This window comes from Pocillopora verrucosa, chromosome 12 (genome assembly GCF_036669915.1).
Source record: "Pocillopora verrucosa isolate sample1 chromosome 12, ASM3666991v2, whole genome shotgun sequence".
Lineage (NCBI taxonomy): Eukaryota > Metazoa > Cnidaria > Anthozoa > Scleractinia > Pocilloporidae > Pocillopora > Pocillopora verrucosa.
The window spans coordinates 1541891-1560515 of NC_089323.1; the positions used below are offsets into that span (position 1 = coordinate 1541891).

The following is an 18625-nucleotide window of genomic DNA, read 5'->3' on the forward strand; positions in this document are numbered from 1 at the left end:
GAAAATTCTTTTGGCAACAATAGTCATCAACAATTTATAAACATCGATAGCAGTTGCGAAAGTTTACGCGTTATATTTCAATGTTTTGCATGACTAACCCTCTTTCTCACAAATGTGAAAATAATTCTGAACCTGGTTAGCTCAGAGATGATTGAGACAGTAAAAATAATGTCAGCAAATATAAACAGCGACTGATCCTTTTTGAAAACTTGTAAATAATTGTTCTCAGTTCCTCAGGATCGGATGTGCTATTTTTCCCTTCTCATTTTTCAAATGGTATATATGAATGTTTGAATGTTATATCTGGGGACGAACTTTTCCTGCAAAAAATTTGGGCTCCAAAGACCCAATGGTCACCTACTGACATGAAAAATAAAAAGAAAAAAACACACTTGAAATATAGATCCATTTTAGGTGAACGTCGCTGAACGTTATAGAAAACAAACAAATTGAGTTTGAAAGGTGCATGCATTTCGGCTGGTGAACATAGTTGCATTCACTGCTCTAGTTCAGTGGAACAATTTATACAACAATAAAGGAGTAAGTTTCTAAAGAAACTGTGGTGCTGCGTCGGTGGGAGAGTATAGCAGGTAATTTAGTGTTAACAACTGAGTTGAAAACGTATGGCACCTATCGTCAAAACTTTTCCGTCTTACATTAAGGACAGCCAACACGCACTTGAAATTTTTCGTGACTTTAGTTTCCTCGGCCAAAACAAAGTTATTTTGACTATGGATAGAACATCTCTTTATACTGTCATTCGCAATGGTCTCCAGGCCCTCAAACATTTTTTCGATCATCGCACTGTTAAGGAACCTAGTTCTGAAACACTACTCCGTCTGGTCGAACTAGCGCTCACACTCAATTGCTTTTCATTCGGTGGTAGCTACTATAAACAAACTAATGGCGTGGTCATGGGTACTAAAATGGGACCCAGCTACGCCAATCTTTTTGTAGGTTTTATCGAACATCAATTTTTTAGGGCAATACCACGGCCCAAAACCTGAACTCTACAGCCGTTACATTGACGATTGCATCGGCGCTACCTCCTCTACCAAAGAGGAGCTCACTCAATTTATAACCGCCATCAATTCCTTTCATCCAGCTCTTAAATATACTTGGGAAATTTGCGACACTTCTTTGGCTTTTCTAGACATCAAAATTTCAATTGAAGGTAACGGTTTATGCACTAGTGTTTACTACAAACCTACAGATTAACACAGTTACTTGTTGTATTCATCTTCACATTCATCACACGTCAAGAACTCCATACCTTTATCACAGTTTCTCAGATTTCGTCGTTTGTGTAGTAACGACTCTGATTTTTCCGAAGGGCCAGAGGCAATGTGCTAGTTTTTCGATAAACGTGGCTATCCTGTCTCTGTCGTTCGAGCGGGCCACCACCGTGCCTAACAAATTGATCGACAGTCATCACTACAAACGGCTGAGAACGATAACACTGACCGCATTCTATTTACTCTTACATTTCACCCTCGCAACCACGCAGTTAAATCTATCATTCTTAAAAATTTTAAATTACTCCAAAACGATTCAGAGACTGGCACTATCTTTTAGCAACCCCCACTTATTTCATTCAAACGTGACAAAGACATAGGCAACTTTCTAGTCAAGAGTTCATTTTAAACCAATGATCAATCTGGAACTTTCAAATGCGCTCGCTCACGATGCAAAGCTTGTTCTTTCGTTCATAACGTAGATAAAATATCGGGACCCAAGAGATCCGTTAAGATTACTGATCACTATACGTGTACCTCCGCCAATGTTATTTTACTGCATAACTTGCACTTATTGCAATAAGTTATACATCGGCGAAACAGGAAGACGACACTAGGTGACCGATTCCGAGAACACCTTCGCGACGTGGAAAGAAATGACAAGGACGCATCCAAACCAGTCGGTAGACACTTTAATCTTCCTAATCATTCTATACAGCATATGGCAGTTTGCGGCCTTTCCTTACATCTGGGCAATTTGGAAAGCCATAAAACATTAGAACAAAAATTTATCTTCCAAATCGGCACCCTTGATCCCCACGGAATCAACGAGCGCTTTTCATTCAACTAATTTATTCCTGTTTTCTCGTCACCATATTCCCAACAATGGCGTGGCTCCACTTGCTGCATATAAACTCACACACAACCCACAATTCCTCCAATCGCTCTGACGAAGGGCTAACGCTCGAAAAGTCAGCTTTTTTACCCTTTACAGTGGCTAATTAACACTAAATTGCCTACAATTATACAACAGTAGGTTTTTCCAATGCTTACTCAATGGTAATGTCTATCTCTAACGCTGTTTTATCGATACCATGGTCATCACCGACTGAACAACAAATTTGTTGTGTTTACTGACAGTTCAAATGAATTATTTAGGATATCATCCATCGAAATTGAGGTTCGATCACCATGCAACTAAGAATAAAGGTAAAATCCTTTGGTAACGAACGAGGAACGAAGAATAAAAAAACATGGATGTCATCAAGAAACAATAGGAAATAGACAAACAACATGTGGCATTTTTAAAGGACATTAAACACGCTACAATAAGTCTGCAAATTCTTTAGGCGACAATACTCGTCAACAATTTATAAACATCGGTTGCAGTTGCGAAAGTTTACGCGTTAAATTTGAGTGTGTTGCATTTGGAAAACTCATTTCTATTTATATGATGATTAACCCTCTTTCTCACAGATGTAAAAAATTTACTGAACCTGGTCTGCTCAGAGGGGATTTAGACAATAATTTATTTCAAACTGTTCAAGGCGAGTGTTCTTTGAATGAGCGACAGCCGAATTCACCGGAACATGAAGATCGCTCAGGATGACAGCGCCGCAAAACTCGGCTGCAGTGACTGATGTGACTTTCCACTCAACGCATCGGAAAGGATATCAGAGCAAGCTCTTATTTTTCACTCGAAGGGCGGCTGATGTAGTTTCTGAGGCTTGCTTTACAGTGATGACCGGAGATCGCCGTGATGAGCGAGCCGCGATGGACTTCAGCATGATCATATTCATTCAGACACTGTCATGACTACTATGAATTTTAACAGTTGTGCCAGTTTGGTTATATTTTTCATAATTCCTGTTTGTTCTGTTTTGTTTTTGAATACTGAACTTTATATACTATACGAATGTTAGCTGTGTTTGATTTTTATTACCGTACGTAAGCTAGCAATCTAACTGAGCGCGAAAATCTTTAAAACTCAGAATGTCTATTGCGTTTTTCCTTTGAGGATTTTTGTATCTGCTCACGTTTTAATAACGTAAATTACGGCGCCTGGTATGTGTACAAACCTTTGTTTGGTTCTTCTGTTGCTACTTGCCGGCTCCCTTGTTCAGAAATTTCACTTTCAATTACTGGAAAAAAGCTAAAAAGAAGTCCCGGAAAAGGTCGAACATAGTACAATTTGGCAGATGGCGTAACAGCTTTAGCTCAGCTCTATGCTGTATACTCTCATAGAGCTCTTTCAACCAACGACAGCGCGCGTTATATCCGAACTTTATTATAAATTAATATAACTCATTGAGAAGACTGTTTATCGAAAAAATTTATAGTAGAATCAACAGTTATCAAATTTATTTTAAGCTTGGATCTCAAATTATAACTGAGAGTTAAAAAACAAAGACATTTACGTTTCTTTTTTTTCTCGACATTATTGACCATCATATTACAAAATTGAGGCCATAGTTGGTTTTGTGACCATCACCTATATCAGATGTCCGTTATCACTCAAAGGTCTTCTTATCAAATGTAATCATAAAAATCACAACTTCCTGGATTGTGATTGGTTTAAAAAACTCCTATTTTCCTATAATTCACTAATTTAATGCCAAGTTGTTATCGGACAGTTCAGTAAGCCAATCACATTTAAAGTTATAGTTTAAATCAACCAATTACATTAAAAGTTGCAGTTTAAATCAACCAATCACATTCAAAGTTGCAGTTTAAATCAACCAATTGTAAGTCTTTTAATGCAAATTTTCCATTTTTATTCATAACTTGGTTATTCTTCTTTCCCAGAAATTGTAATTTTTTGGATTAATTGGTAATTAGTAATAAATTTTAAGAAAAAAACCACAATATTGAAGAGAATTCTCTTAGGAACTTGTAATTTTATGATTAATTGGTCATCATTGATAATTAATAATAAATTGTAAGCAACAAATAAGGACAATCAGTTTAAGAGAACTCGCTCAGTAAGAGCCTGTAATGTTAAACTCCTTCTCATACCCCTACTTACTAACTATTTCATACCCCTACAATTTGTAGAAGCATCTCCACACACTGATAAACATTCTGAACTTTTTCCAGCAAAATTACAATTTCGTGTCTTTAACAAGCCTTACTTTGAACAGTTCGCACGATAATATTGAGTCAAAGTCAAGCGCTTTATTTCATGCAGTGAGGTTAAGAATTTGAAATTGTTTCACCAACCGTAAGAGAAGAACTTGAAAGTCTCTCCTTCACTGCTCTTTCAGAGTCAACTTTATCCTATAAATGTACTTTCATATCACTAAGATATAGGAGTAAAATCAAACTAGCCCGTTTCTTGCACTACCTTACGTGGAAACCATTTTGTCGATCAAATCATGAGCTGTTAAATTCAAAATAACTGCCGTAGCACGAAACTTACTCGTCCCATGTATTGCCGTTAGTGATGCAACTCTCTGTCCTTTAGCTGTGCGTACACTTGGAAATAAAGTTTATCCACAGTAGCCGCGATTTAAGCCATTGGTTGTTAGTAAGATACGGAATTTTTTTCGTATCAAGCCAGCTGTATTGCCTACGCCGGGTAAATTAGTTCTTCTGGATGCAACTGATTTGCTTACCCCATTAACGATCCCCTTTCGATAAGACGGATTGTTATATTACAATACTAAAGCAAAACAATTTATTGATCATAGCCGGAAGTTAACAGTTGGATAATTAAGAGTCATTGGGACGCATTCGATAACTTGTTTGACTTCAAATTAGAGTACTGTATTTGCTAAACACCAACTAGTCAGCCTCAACTGGTTAAAAATACGCGCTCGAAAGTCCTTTGATTAATAATTATTGCGTTTTATTTGCCTGGAGTTCACGGTTGTGCCCTGGAGTTTTTACATCAAACAAACGTAAAAAAATGTCTTCGTTGATTACCAGTTTTGTATGATATTTTTTTCTAAGTGTCTGCTCTTGAATGTCATAAGTAAAAGGCTGGGGTCTTTTGCTAAACAATAGTGTGAGACAGAACTGCAAGTTTGTTTAAATTATAAAGTTTAATGAAAGCATAAATTAGCATTAAGAGTCAGACCTTTGTTTTATTATATCATTGTTTTACATCGAAAGCAAAATGAAACTTCAATTTATTATGGGGTTAAACTCGATGAGAGCTAAACTGGTAGATGATCTATTATGAGAATATCTAAACAGCTTTGAGCAGCGACTACATTAAGCTTCCTACTTGTTCCTATTCGTAATGGTAATAGGACTGAGTGGAGTCCAATTCGCTCTGTAATCATACGAGTGACTAACAAATTTGTTTATCACTCATATGATTACTGACAGAATTGGACGACAAGAAGTCCTGTTATCAATTAATCGTAACCGTCTCAATTTCCGAAAATAACAAATACATTTAGGAGTAATATCTCCGGTAGAGACAATGTCTTAAGTAAAAAAAATTCTTCATTGTGAAAAATTCTTTTTTTAGGATAAGTGGCTGTTGCTATGGTTATTGTGTTTAATTCTGTGATTGGTGGATTTGGATGAGTGGACTTAGTGTGATTGACTACTTCAACTGCCCGATTACAGGTGTCCGACTACAGCCAACTGTCCGATTACAGCTCTACAGAATGATTAGCAAAAAATAAAGCAGTTAATGCACCAATCACATTTGAGGAAATTATAATGATTATGATGAAATGACATATCCGACGGGATGCGTTATCTAATAGCATCGTCACGCTACATACTCGCTTGAAACAATTAAAAAAGAGTATAATGGAAGATCTAACCCAGTGGACAGCAAAGCGCTTGTCTGATTGTCTGCTTAACTGCTCTTCTTACTTCACTAATCTTCCAGCAGTAAAGAAACGGATTTAAAGTCGAGTTAAAATAAACCAGAGTATTCGCTATTCCAAGAGCGACGACTAAATGCGATGAATTTCCTTTTCTATGAGCCATCACAATTCCCACTAAACTCACAGGCACATAACAAGCAAGTAACACTAACTGCACCCACAGTGCACTGTACACTGCCTTTTTGTATCGCGCCATGTTCAGTGCATTTGGTTGGCTCGGCTGTAGTTGAACATGATGTTGTACTTGAGCTTGACGATGACTAAGAACGCGGAAAATCTTTGCATATGAAGCAATCGAGACTAATAGGCAACATGGGATGACAATTCGACCGAACCAGGGAGCTATATGAGAGCCTAACGCCTCGCATAGAGTAGCGACAACGGTTACAATCCAAAGAGCAACGACAATGATATATGTGCGCTTCAAAGTTACAATTTGTCTATATCTCAGCCCCAACAACAGGGCGAGAAGTCTGTCCACGCTCATGGCTGCCAGTGTCAACAAAGATACAAAAGATAATCCATACCCTGAAATGGAGGCTGCTACCCATGCGAGTCGACAAAGTCTCCACTGTTCAAAAACAACCGACATCCAAAGAGTAGCAGTGAGAGGCTGGCCTATAAGACCAACCAACAGATCACTCGTTGCCAGACAACGGTACAGGAGTTTGGACGGCGGGTGGAGGGAAGCCACCTTGTGAAGTGCAACGACGATCAGGGCATTCCCAAGAAATGCTGTAAGGGAAAAGAAAATGATGACTGCTGACAGACGCAAGGAGTATTGTCGCAATTCGCCCTCCGAAGAAGAGGAACATACAAGTTCTTCAAATGTTTTCATCTGCGTTCCATCTCCCGTTGAATTTGCTGCCGCCATCATTCTGCAAACGATGTATGTTTTCCCTTACGGTTACTTGTAATTGTAATGATCGAGAGATTTTTCGTCTTAAAAGCACCTGTCCAGCCTCAATCACTTTCTTCGTTCTGATTTGAAATGCAAAAATACACCGTGTGGGGTGTCAAAAAAGGTAAATTTGTACCACGAATTTTCCATATGCCTCAGGTATCAATAAGAATTGAGAGGCAAGCTTGAAGACATCCGTTACCATCATCTTTGAATAGTATGATAAAGAAAACCCTCTTTACTCGGTTAACGTTCATTGAGGATTGGTATCACTTAAGCAATTGTTTCTAGACCATGCATGCAAGAGGCTTTTCTTCTTATTCATCTTTTGTTGTATCGAAGATAAGTGCCTTCACTTGAACAATTCTGTTATCATCATTTTTGAATAGTATGGCAAAGAAAAACCCTCTTTACTTGGTTAACGTTCGGTGAGGATTGATATCACTCAAGCAATTGTTTTTAGACCATACGTGCAAGAGGTTTTTCTCCTTATTCATCTTTTGTTGTATCGAAGATAAGTGTCTTCACTTCAACAATGATGTGCTTGGGATGTTTAAGGTTATCGTTCGTTGTCTTTCATATGGAAATAGATCATATCAACAACAGTTTGCACGCTAATGAAATCGAATATCTAATGATAACCGTAACTTTGTAAAGCAACGGTCATTGAAACTTAAGCGGGATTTAAGTCCATGGACGGCAGAGAGCTTGTCTGATTATCTGCTTCAGTGTTTGTCTTACTTCAACGGGTTTGACGTTGAGTTAAAGTAAACTATGGAAACTGCTATTTCCCAAAAGATAGCTACATGTGATGAATATGTTTTTTTATAGCTGGTAACGATTTCCATAACACCATATGGCACAGAACAAACAATAAAAAATAACTGTACTTGCGTTCCGTGCGTTTAGTTGGCTTTGCTGATGTTGAACGTGATTTTGAACTCAAGCGTCATGACGACCGAGAGTGTGAAAGATCCTTGGGTAAGAGGCGAGTTAAACCAGACAAGATGGTATACTTAGAATGCCGTACAAAAAGGTTTTACGAAGATTAAGAATGGTGCATAAAGCAGCAACAGCAGCTGCAATCCAAAAGGCAGTTCAAACAATATATGTGATGACTAAGGGCGCCAAAAATCTTTGTGTACGAAGTGATTGATATCAATAAGTAAGATGGCCTGGTTACGTGAGTATACCAAATGTAATTTAAAATGAAGCTTAAAACAGCGGCATCAGATAAAACCTAAATATATGTGCGCTTCAAAGCCACAATTTTTTCTGTATTTCAGCCCCAACAACAGGGCGAGAAGTCTGTCCAAGCTTATAGCCGCTATCGTCATCACAGAGCTACACATAATGCATAGCTTGTTATGTAGGCTGCGTCCCGTGGGTATCGTTTGTGAACCACGAGCATCCAATAAACAGCATTGAAGGGCTGGCTAACAAGACCAACAACAGATCAGTTGTTGCCGACAACGATACAAGTGTTTGGACGGCGGATGAAGGGAAGATTCCCTGTGAAGGGCAACAAGGATAAGAAAATTGCCATGAAATGCTGTGATGAGAAGGAGAATGTTGACTGTTGATAAATAAATTGGTTTATATTGTAGTCCTTCAGCCAAAGAAGGGGAGCATGTCTCCTTTTTTTGAAATGTTTCCGTTTGTTTTTCCTCATCTGTTAGATTTGTTTATTTTCATCACATGGCAATATAGGGTGGCTTCCTCACGGTAACTGCTAACCCAATACTCGTTAAAACTCACTTCACTGATAATTTTTTCCAGTTAGGCCTTAGTTCAGTACCAATTACTTATTTAAAATCCGCGAGCGATCCATCTCAGTGTGTATGACAAACTTTTGCCCGTGAAAGTGCCTTGCATTTATTGAAACCATTGAAGGGAATGTATTTCTCCTTGATAAACAACTCTCTGGAATTTCAAAACGCTAAAAATAATTCAAATACTCCTTCCCGGGTATAGCCTTATTTCTGAATATTATCTCTAGTTACAGAGGTTAGCGAATAGCGAATAGAGCTATGCGTGTCTGAATCAGGTGGCTACCTATAATTAGGGTAATGTTGATATAGGTAAAAATTTGCCATATAAAATCAAAATTTCACAAAAATAGATGGATAGTAGGACCTCAGCCTTACTTAAAGCCCCAGAAGAGAATGATAAACCTAACAAGGCTGATTCTTTTACGTTTCGCATTGCAGTAAAATTGGAAATGAAACGATCATTCGACAGGTACAAAGTTTTTTAAAAAGACTGTTAAGCCTATTTGCTCATGGATAACTATTGAGCCCCTTTGAAATAATCCTATTGCACTAGTAAGTTCAATCAAAAGAATCTACGGCCTCATTACTGAGGCGATTGGCTAAGCTACATTGAGTGGCAAAAGCAGTTGGAACGCCTCCCTTAAGTGGGTAGTCAACAACCCTCTATGTATTAAACATAATTAACAGAAATCTTGTAATCCATGTCTGATAAGTGACTTAAAAGTCCCTTTTTTCCCCTAAAAAAGTGTTGCAAAAATTAAGTAACTTATTTTGTTAACACCAGGCAATATAAAGATGGGGGAGAACGGGAAATAAATATAATTTTTTTGCCAAAATTCGAAAGTAGAGCCCGCTGAGGCTTTGCCACTCATTCCTGATTTTAAGTTTTCTGATATATTGGACCAAGCTTTCATGTGTGCGACAGATGATTCATTCTCCCCGACTGATTTCAATTCTTTTTCTCTAGTGCCGTAGACTGACAACCTCTTGACCTACTATAGACGTAGTGTTTGTTAACTTGTTTTCATTGTCTATTTTTTGGTTTTGTCTTGTTTTTTCACAAAAAGTTCTAACATGAACCGAGACCTTTAACGTTGATTACAGCAGAAGCTTTTTTTTAATGGTAATGTATTGAGAGGGTGTCTGTGCAAGTCACGTATTCCAATTTTACAACTCAGGACCTTTCACTTGACTTCCTACTGCATACATAAACACCACTAAGATTACGATGAAGCTCTTCATTTCAGTTTTTGAAGTCAGTAGGACTGACAGTACGACGTAGCAAATTTTCAAAATGCTACTGGTAAATCTTCTATTCGAAATGAAACCCAAAGAAGTCTTTCCCACAATAGTCCCTGTTGATTTTAGTTTATTTTCATTCATTGTACGCTAAACTCTGCAATAAAAGTATCCGTAAAAGTATCCGTAAAAGAACTCTGTATAAACTAAATATCTCCTAATTAACCTCACATTTCATAAATAATTCTGTGGGAGAAGTCTTGTGGTTATATAAAACAAAGCAAAAACTAGTAATTTCTATAAGCTAACTCTCTCAAAGCTGACCTTCATTTTTCGTAAGCATACAATGTTAATCACACTCAAGTTTACTGTCAAGAGTGTCGGATACAAAATGAAGCTTTTCAAACAGTTTTAAGAAAGCTCGGTGGTGTTTTCTTTTTTTGTGTGTGTACTAAACGTTTATTTACGACCAATCGATTTGCTTAAACGCATATTATATTACGCTTGGCTTTTAGAATTGACTGGCCCCTTTACGTCCACTTATTATGTTTTCATTAGCCTTTCTTTTGTTTTCTTACGAATATACCACAGAAAACAAACAAGAAAAGAAGCAGAGAAGGCTTAGAGCCTTCAACCAATCTCATGGCGTCAACGTTGTCGTATGAAAATTACGAGCTAAATGGCTAAAGAAATCGGCGCATAAAAAGGGGACTGGGGCACACAAAGCTCCATTCATCCGATTCCAGGCCTCATCTGTTTCACCATCTTCCTCATCATATCCCTGTACAAGAAAATAAAACAGAAGGTGTGAAACATGACTGCTGAAACAAAGAAGGATGAGTACAAGGAAGTCGATCTTTTCGAAAGTCCAGTAATGAAAGAACGAGTTCAAAAATTAGGCCGATAGCAGGAAAGATAGGAAATAAGATAAAGCAATTAATTGTTACCGAATCGCAGTAAGTCTCTCTTCCACCGACTCCCAAGGGTTGCGATCTTCACTGAATTCAAGAAGATCTACAAACAAACCAAGATCAAATTTAAGAACATAAAGAACCTTACAGCTGTTAAGGCATGAGAAAGATTACTCCTTTTCTATTATAACTGAGTATCAACTGAGCCGAAGGTCTTCTTCATCTCCCTTCGTTCAGAGAAGTACAAATAGGATACAAGACTAAAAAAAAACTGTTTTTGCCGATTGCTACGCATAAAAATTATCGTGAAAGTAGTCCTGGTTAAATACTTCACGCAGACCTTGGGCGAGTTTCATTTCACTGATCCAGTCTCCCTCTTTGTAATATTTCACGCGCAGATTCTGCACAAAGAAAAGATGTAAAAGTGATTAAGTCTATGAGGCCACCCCTCAATTGCAGAAGAATACAACTATACCTAAGCCCCCTCCTACCCTAACGGTACGTTCTTCTCCTCACGCTCACAGTCACGTATGGCGCTAATGCACGCTGCCACTTAGCGTCAATCACGAACACCGGTGCACGCTTAATGATAAAATGCTACAATTCCATTAGCGAAGAATGTTCATTTACCAGAAAAGGAAATCTCTCCATGCGTGTGAGTTGTAGAATACGATCCACATCATATTCCAGACGGGCGACTTTCTTGGCCTGTGTGTAGGTCGTACTCATTTGTGCAATGAGAATGTTGAGTAGAATCACTATCACGATCCCCATGTAGGCCATCATTAACAGAATGGAGAGCCAGCTGCAAGGAATAAATCAAATGCTCTTACGTGGTTAGTTTCACCTATTATCTTAGTGGTAATAAACTCATCTTAAGGTAAAGAGATCTGAACAAGTAAACGGAGTAAAAACATATTCGACCTTTTAGAGAAAAATCAACTCACTTGAAATTTGAATAATCGTAAGCAATTGGTCTTTGTTCAGAGAGCGCGCGAAAGCCACTCAATAACACATCTCCAAAGTCACTAATGTAAAAAAAAAAAATGGATTTAGCATGGACTGTAACACATAGACTGATCTGCAACACATTAACAGAAATTTCATATCACTTCAGGTGTTATCATATACATTTCATCCAACTAAAATTCGCAGATAGTGCAGAGTAAACATCAGCCAACCAAATGATTCAACACATTTATTCAGTAGCATTTAAGCAAGCAAGATTAAGACATACCTAAACTGTTGGTTTTCATCGGAGTAACAGAGCGATAAAGACAAAGCACCACAGAAGGAGAAAAAGATAACAATAAAAACCGCCATGGATCTTGTCACATCGTGCAAAATGATCTTAGCCAAGGTTTTCGTGTATAATCCGGTTGTCCTGAAAAAAAATATACACGGTTCTATTACATTAAGGACACAAGTTATGTGATACATAATGATGTTCGAATTATACTTAATAAGAATATAACAGTTTTCAACAGTCTTCTAAGAAAACTTCAGGGGGGGTCGACACGTTGCCATGCGTCGGCTCCATGGAAAGCATTTGGCTGTCTTAACCAAATTGCCCATCTTCTTTATTCTTTTAATTCCATTACTCCCGTCTGTCTCCTCTCCTAGGACGTTTTTTTACTCTTTCTATTCTATACCTTTTTTCGTTGAGACGTTTTAAAAACTTCCAAATTTCCATCATGAAGACGCCTAGATGGTGGGGTTGCACTAATTATAAATTAGGCTTGTTAACCAAAATCCAAACCTAAGCCAACTGTGTGAGTAAGTTTCACAGATATGATTTTCTTGTTCTAATTTGCTGACATTCTCTCAAACCTATCAAACGTAGCTTATGATCCAGTTCACCTTGTCAGGCAAGAAAACTTAAAGATCCTCAGGAAGTTGAACAAGAAAGCTAAAGATGCCACAAGCCACTGAGCTTTACTTTGCGTGTACCGCAAGGGTATTATACACAGGATCAGCAAAAGGCCTGACCAGTCAAACAGGGTCATCCATTCTGTGAAGTACGACTTCCCCTCTCTAAGGGAAATAAGACAGATTAAAGGTTTGGAAAGAACACTTTTCATTCAATTAATTCATTCTTATGTTTTTAACCTTACCATGACCTTACCATGACCTAACAATTCCATCGCCTCTACTCAATCTGACACTCAAACGCTCAAAGTTGGTTGTGTAGTAATTAATTCCACCTCTAAACTACTACCAAGTCTTCCCTAATCTATATCAACCTACATGAACACTTGCAAATGGTAAAATGTCCTGAGCTTTGGCAAAAAATGGTGTTTTAACCTGATTTTACACTCACTAGAATTGTATACTTACAATCTCATTTGATTAGTTTCTTCACATATGTAAAAGACCACCATAATTAGGGTGAAAATCTCACAAAATCCACGCAGTGAATCAGCTTCCCCCCCATATTGGGTGGGGTCTACTGTTGTGGAAGCACTCAGCGAAGAATATGACAAACACAGCAAGAAGATCACATACAATGCTGCTTGAAGGCTGTGGGAAAAATTTGGGAAAAGTTGGTGATAGTAAATTATGCCATTATTTGAGTTTTTACTCCAATTATTTTTAATAAAAGATTTACACCCTACATCCTGACACCTTCATGTAGCTTTTTCACAAAATCATCATTTTGTCTTTGGTAGAGATAAGAGATAGGGGACATCATTAATTTCCTGTTCTATCTCTTAGTACACAGTGGACACTTTTCCTAAGATGATATACAAAGATTTTTTTGGTAACTTAATGGTTCATTGTTGTGATAACTTTTCTGTTTTAGTGGATGCATCTCTCTCAATGTTTCCCCTTTGTTTAGTTTAATGCCTTACACCACTAAATATTCACCCCTTTATACAAACATGTATAAAGTATACCTCAGAAAAAAGTGTCCATAACTTTTCCATTTTGTTTTCACCAACATTCTAACCACAGGATGTTGTAAGGCCTCCTAAAAATGAAAATCAGGCAGTACATTTCAAAGAAAAAGGTGAATATGATACAAGTTTAGCACAAAGACATTTTTTGATATCCATATTTTAGTTTGAATTATGACATGCTCATATTTTTGTAATAGTTTCAATACACTACAGATAAAAATGAAAATTTAATGTTGCTGTTAACTCCGTCGCCATTTCTCATAGTCTAATAGTAAGAGTAGGCATTAGAGAACAGATTGCAGGTTTATAGCCTTACCTTATTTTTGCTCTTTGCAATTAAATGCAAACAAGATCTATCTCTCCAGCTGAAATGTTTGTTGTCTATCTGCTTTTCTCTGCCAGGCATTGTAAGCCTTGGAGGGCATCCACCCTCATCACTATCCAAAATATGATAGTAAAAGTGATAATCCATAGGATCATCAGTGATTGTCCTCCAAGCTCCCTCAATTCCTTCCTTCTCATGTTCATTTTTGTAACTTTCTTTACGTTTTGGAAGATGTGGCCAGTGAGGATTCGCCATCTGGTCTAGCAGAGCCAATGTCGTTTTCTGGACAAAAAAATATGTACCACACACAAAGAAAGAACACATTTTAAATATAATTATAAAATTTGTACATTAGGATGTATGTAGAAAAATGAATTCCCAAAGTGTCATACATTGGTACCCCTCTTTATTGAATTTCTCTCCACTAAATCTCCAATAAGGGCTGTTCCCCAATTAGTCTGACCTCCCCCCCCCCCCCCTTCTCCTTTATCATCCATTTGCAAAGTTTTAGTCTGAAAAGGAAAACTTTCCAAACATGCACCAAGGTCTTCCTTACATAAGCAAACCTGTACACAATGCCTATAAGGTACTGGCCCAGGTTTGTTAGAGTAGGTTATTTGTGTACCCATAAGATATTGACTATTCTTTTCTAACACCTATATAACACTCTACCAGAGTTTTTCAAGAGGGCAATACTCTTATTCATGTTTCCTATCAGTAAGATGTTGCATGCTAATGAAAAACTATAAATTTCCCACCTTCATTTTGGGATTTTCAATAAGAGACTTGAAACTGAAGAAAGATGATTGAGGAGGCTTTGTCATGTCATCTGGTCTCCAGGAAAATAGGCTTTGGACTCTAGGATTAAATATAAATAGATTGTCTAGTGCATTGTGACCATCATCTGCATTATGTTCTGAGATCTGCCAAAAAAGTTGGGTCAGGTTTCAAACAGAACAGATTATTTTCATCTCATTCTAATACATCCACTATGTATGTTTTGGACTGCAATACGCACTGGTTTGAGTTATTGAATCCAAAAATATATAAAGGATGATCTGAAGAGAAACAAAAATTGCTTTGTTTTAATGTAAGGTGTGAGTTAGCCAGGGTTTGAGTTACCGAGCCTAAAATTGTAATAAATGTATGATGGAGTCCAAGGGAATCAAATTTGATTTGATTTAGAGTGAGGTTCAAGTTATAAGTGAGGGTTTGGCTTATCAAGATTCAACTGTATGTGTATATAACTTACATGATTAGCCACTGTATAAGTCAAGGCTATTGCTATCAATAACTTCAATCAAATTATTAAATTGACATTTAAAGTTAAAAATACAGGCTAACATCTTAGATAAAACAATAATTTTACTTTATAAGCATAATTGTGAAAAAAGTTTCCAATTTAAGCCCTCCATCATTTTTCCAAATCATGAAGCCTCATTCAAAGTTAGACTTCTGGCTAGTACCATTTTCTCTGTACCTTTCATGCCACATCGTTCTTATGAGATATGCCGCTACCTCATCTTTCTCTGCCAGTAAAGCCACCTCAACTGGTAACATGGCTCTTGTTGTCCTAGGTCGTTTTGTCTCCAGAGAGAGCAATGATGGACATTGCTTCACAAGTGTTTTGGCAACTTGTAAAAATCCAAGTTCTGCAGCATAGTGTAGTAATGTTCTCTTAGTCTTGTCATTCACATCTCTGAATGTCTCATATCTGTTGCCCAAATTCAAGTCACTCCTTAGCAGAATTTCCAGCAAACGATTTATCTGCAACAAGACATCCATCCTTCTTTCAAATACTGCTTTAAAATCAGCAAGGTTTCATTTTGCTCACAAATAGCCTATAAATTAACACATACAGATGATTTCTTATAGCATGATATAATAACTCAGAGGTCAATTACTTTCTTCATGGTATCTATTAAAATAATAGTTGCATTCAATTTGATAAGTTGGAAACAAGACTGCTATCTCCAACACAGAATTGGAAAATTTAAGTGTTTGGCAGAAACTAGTTATCATCAAATTACTAAGCTGAAGACTATAGACACACGATGCACAGATAAAAAATTGACTACAAGTTTACACATGCCAAATTTATAGCATAACAATCTATTTAACTTATTTCTAAGAGCATTACAAAGTATCCTAAAGACTCTGGATATGTACTAACAGCCAAACTTCATGATGGTATATTTCTTTACACCAAGGAAAGAGGTAGTGGGGAAACAAACAAGGCAGTCAACGCCGTTTTATATATAATTAAAATACCAGTTCTTCCAAGCCTTGAAGCTTCTCAGGATTATCTTTGTACTGTTTCGATGAAGGCCAAATTTTCAACATCAACAAAGCTGGATCCTCACTATCCAGTTCCCCATTATCCTTGTAAGTCTGAATCAGTCTTTCAACTTGGACTTCATCTATAGCTCTGTTCCACAACATTCCATAACTCCGCTTCAGACTAACCTACAGAGTAGATTCGAAATAAAGAGGCTCCATAGTGTTTTTTGACCGCGCAAGATTCAAAAGTTTAGGCATGCTCAAATATCGACCTTGAGCAAGTTTTAAAGTATGACTTAATGAATAGCGAGCAATAGAGGATCAATTTCAAGCTGGAGGCAGAAAACAAAAGTTTATAAAAAGCTGCCTGGGTGACCCCGTTTTCTTTCCAATATAAATAATCGGCAGGACAAATTGCACATATCATTAGAATTGAGGAAGGTTATAAAAGCTAAAAGAAAACCTTACATTAATATTAATGACATAAAACAACAGTCCGACCCTTGCTCAATACATTTTGATCATTTTTAGTGACCTCGAAGACAAAACACTTAAACCATGAAAACTTAACGCCGGCGTGTGCGTCATGATCAGAGTAAAACTTATGGAGCCACAGTAACTTGGTTTTCAGGTTGCGTTTTCAACAAAAAATTTCACTGGGATATGAAATAAAAGGCTAGTTATTTGCTTCATCCCTAGTTTTTGTGAATGGCAATGTAAAATACAAGTAAACTTGATCAACTAGTACTGTAACAGTTGTAAATTTTCTAATAACAGCTAAACATGCTGCTATGCAGCAAAAGTCTACTCAAAGTTTGTCACGAGGATGATTAAACTGACGATTTACAGCTGAGGAAATATTTTCCGCGAGAGTTTTCTTCCGATATACTGAGGGAATATTAAATCCGGATCGGCATCAAGATTAAGTTTAACAATGATTTTCAAACATAAGCGTCAACAGTAGTCGATTTCCTAATTTAGCTAAATTACCTCGATCCAGAAATTTCTGTCATACTGAATGGACAAGAAATCTTCGTGGTGACGGTCAGTTTTAGTCTGAGCATTTTCTTTGATACTGTTATCTTTAACAATAAAATCCTTCTCAACTTTTTTCATAATTTTCATAATAATTTACGTGATAATTTAGAGCCTGCTTCGCAGGCGAAATGCTCAACGTAAAAGTAACCGCTCCTCGAGCTCTTACACGAAGGGACCTGGGGATGGGACCTGCGGCTTAATTAACAGGTTATTTAATTCCCTTCTTTCTTTCTATTTTTTTAATATTTCTTTCCCAACTTTTATAATAATTTAATTCAAAATATCCATGGCCAAGAGATCATAACAGTTAATAATCTTTTGCCATAGCCTGAGGGATGTTTAAATTATTATGGGAACCAAAAAACTTCATAGCATCGAGCAGAATTCAAATCTGTCCCACAGTGGAAGTAGTGTTAGTAATATTAAACGAAAAAAGGGTGAAACGGCTCGTTACATTAAAGAACATCAACTATTTTTTACGACCCCCCTACTAGTTAACACGAGGCAAACAGCATTCAAACCCAATTTGCGCAAGCAGAGAAGAATGTTTTCAAGGGCTGTTCCTGCGTTACGATAGGTGCTAATTGGATGGAAAATATAATTTTCATATGAAAAGGTACAGCTACATTTGGTGACGTGTTTCTTTTTCTAGAAAATTTTCAACACCATGGAGTAACTCTTGCACGGCAGCAGGTCACGCCCTTATTAGTTTTCACGAGTTTTGAATCTCAAGATCAAAGTCAATGGCAATTCACATGTTTAACCGTTGACACTTTTGATGATATTCTTCTTTAACCAACGTTCTTCATGCATTCGCTTCAGGTCGATACTATGAGGTAAAGGCGTTTTTTTCGGCACCCACCTTGTTCTTGACGTGTAAAACGCCTACTTTGCATTTCTTACTTAAAATAGTCATCCTCCTCCAGTCCTATCCCTATGATATAAATTCACGGGTGCTAACCAACACCGCAAACCCAGCTTAAACAAATCATTTGTACTGTTGTGCACATATTCCAATCGAAAATGAAGTACGTTATGTTCCTTAACACTGGACACGACTGCGATGCGGCCGAAAGACTCGAAGATTATTTACAGGGCAGATTAAGAAATATAGCTGACTTAAGAAGTATCGCGGGCATTTTAGCACAGAAACGGAATCTTTCTTGGGCACTTCGCA

General features: G+C 37.3%; 2 protein-coding genes and 1 pseudogene across 3 annotated transcripts; 1 reads left to right on the top strand and 2 right to left on the bottom strand.

Moving 5' to 3' along the window:
- Positions 1–623: 623 nt before the first annotated feature.
- Positions 624–2085, top strand: LOC136277235 (uncharacterized; annotated as a pseudogene).
- A 3729-nt stretch (positions 2086–5814) lies between these two features.
- On the bottom strand, positions 5815–6940 carry LOC131781927 (melanocyte-stimulating hormone receptor-like). The gene has a single exon (XM_059098640.2). It carries the CDS (start codon positions 6918–6920, stop codon positions 6012–6014), a length of 909 nt encoding a protein of 302 aa, XP_058954623.2. The 5' UTR covers positions 6921–6940; the 3' UTR covers positions 5815–6011.
- Positions 6941–10138: 3198 nt separating this feature from the next.
- On the bottom strand, positions 10139–17472 carry LOC131774212 (transient receptor potential cation channel subfamily V member 4-like). 2 transcript variants are annotated; one of them, XM_059090221.2, is made up of 14 exons: positions 17401–17472; positions 16402–16596; positions 15611–15897; positions 14889–14988; positions 14122–14412; positions 13803–13876; positions 13243–13425; positions 12766–12939; positions 12143–12289; positions 11853–11933; positions 11536–11710; positions 11246–11306; positions 10942–11008; positions 10139–10775 (listed from the first exon to the last, which is right to left on the bottom strand). In XM_059090221.2, the coding sequence occupies exons 2-14, from the start codon at positions 16570–16572 to the stop codon at positions 10727–10729; spliced, it is 1860 nt and encodes a 619-aa protein (XP_058946204.2). In that variant the 5' UTR covers positions 16573–16596; positions 17401–17472; the 3' UTR covers positions 10139–10726. The 2 variants fall into 2 exon arrangements, with proteins under 2 accessions (XP_058946204.2, XP_066015303.1); XM_066159206.1 differs by lacking the exon at positions 17401–17472 and having other exon boundaries at positions 15611–15971; positions 16402–16492.
- Between the last annotated feature and the right edge of the window lie 1153 nt (positions 17473–18625).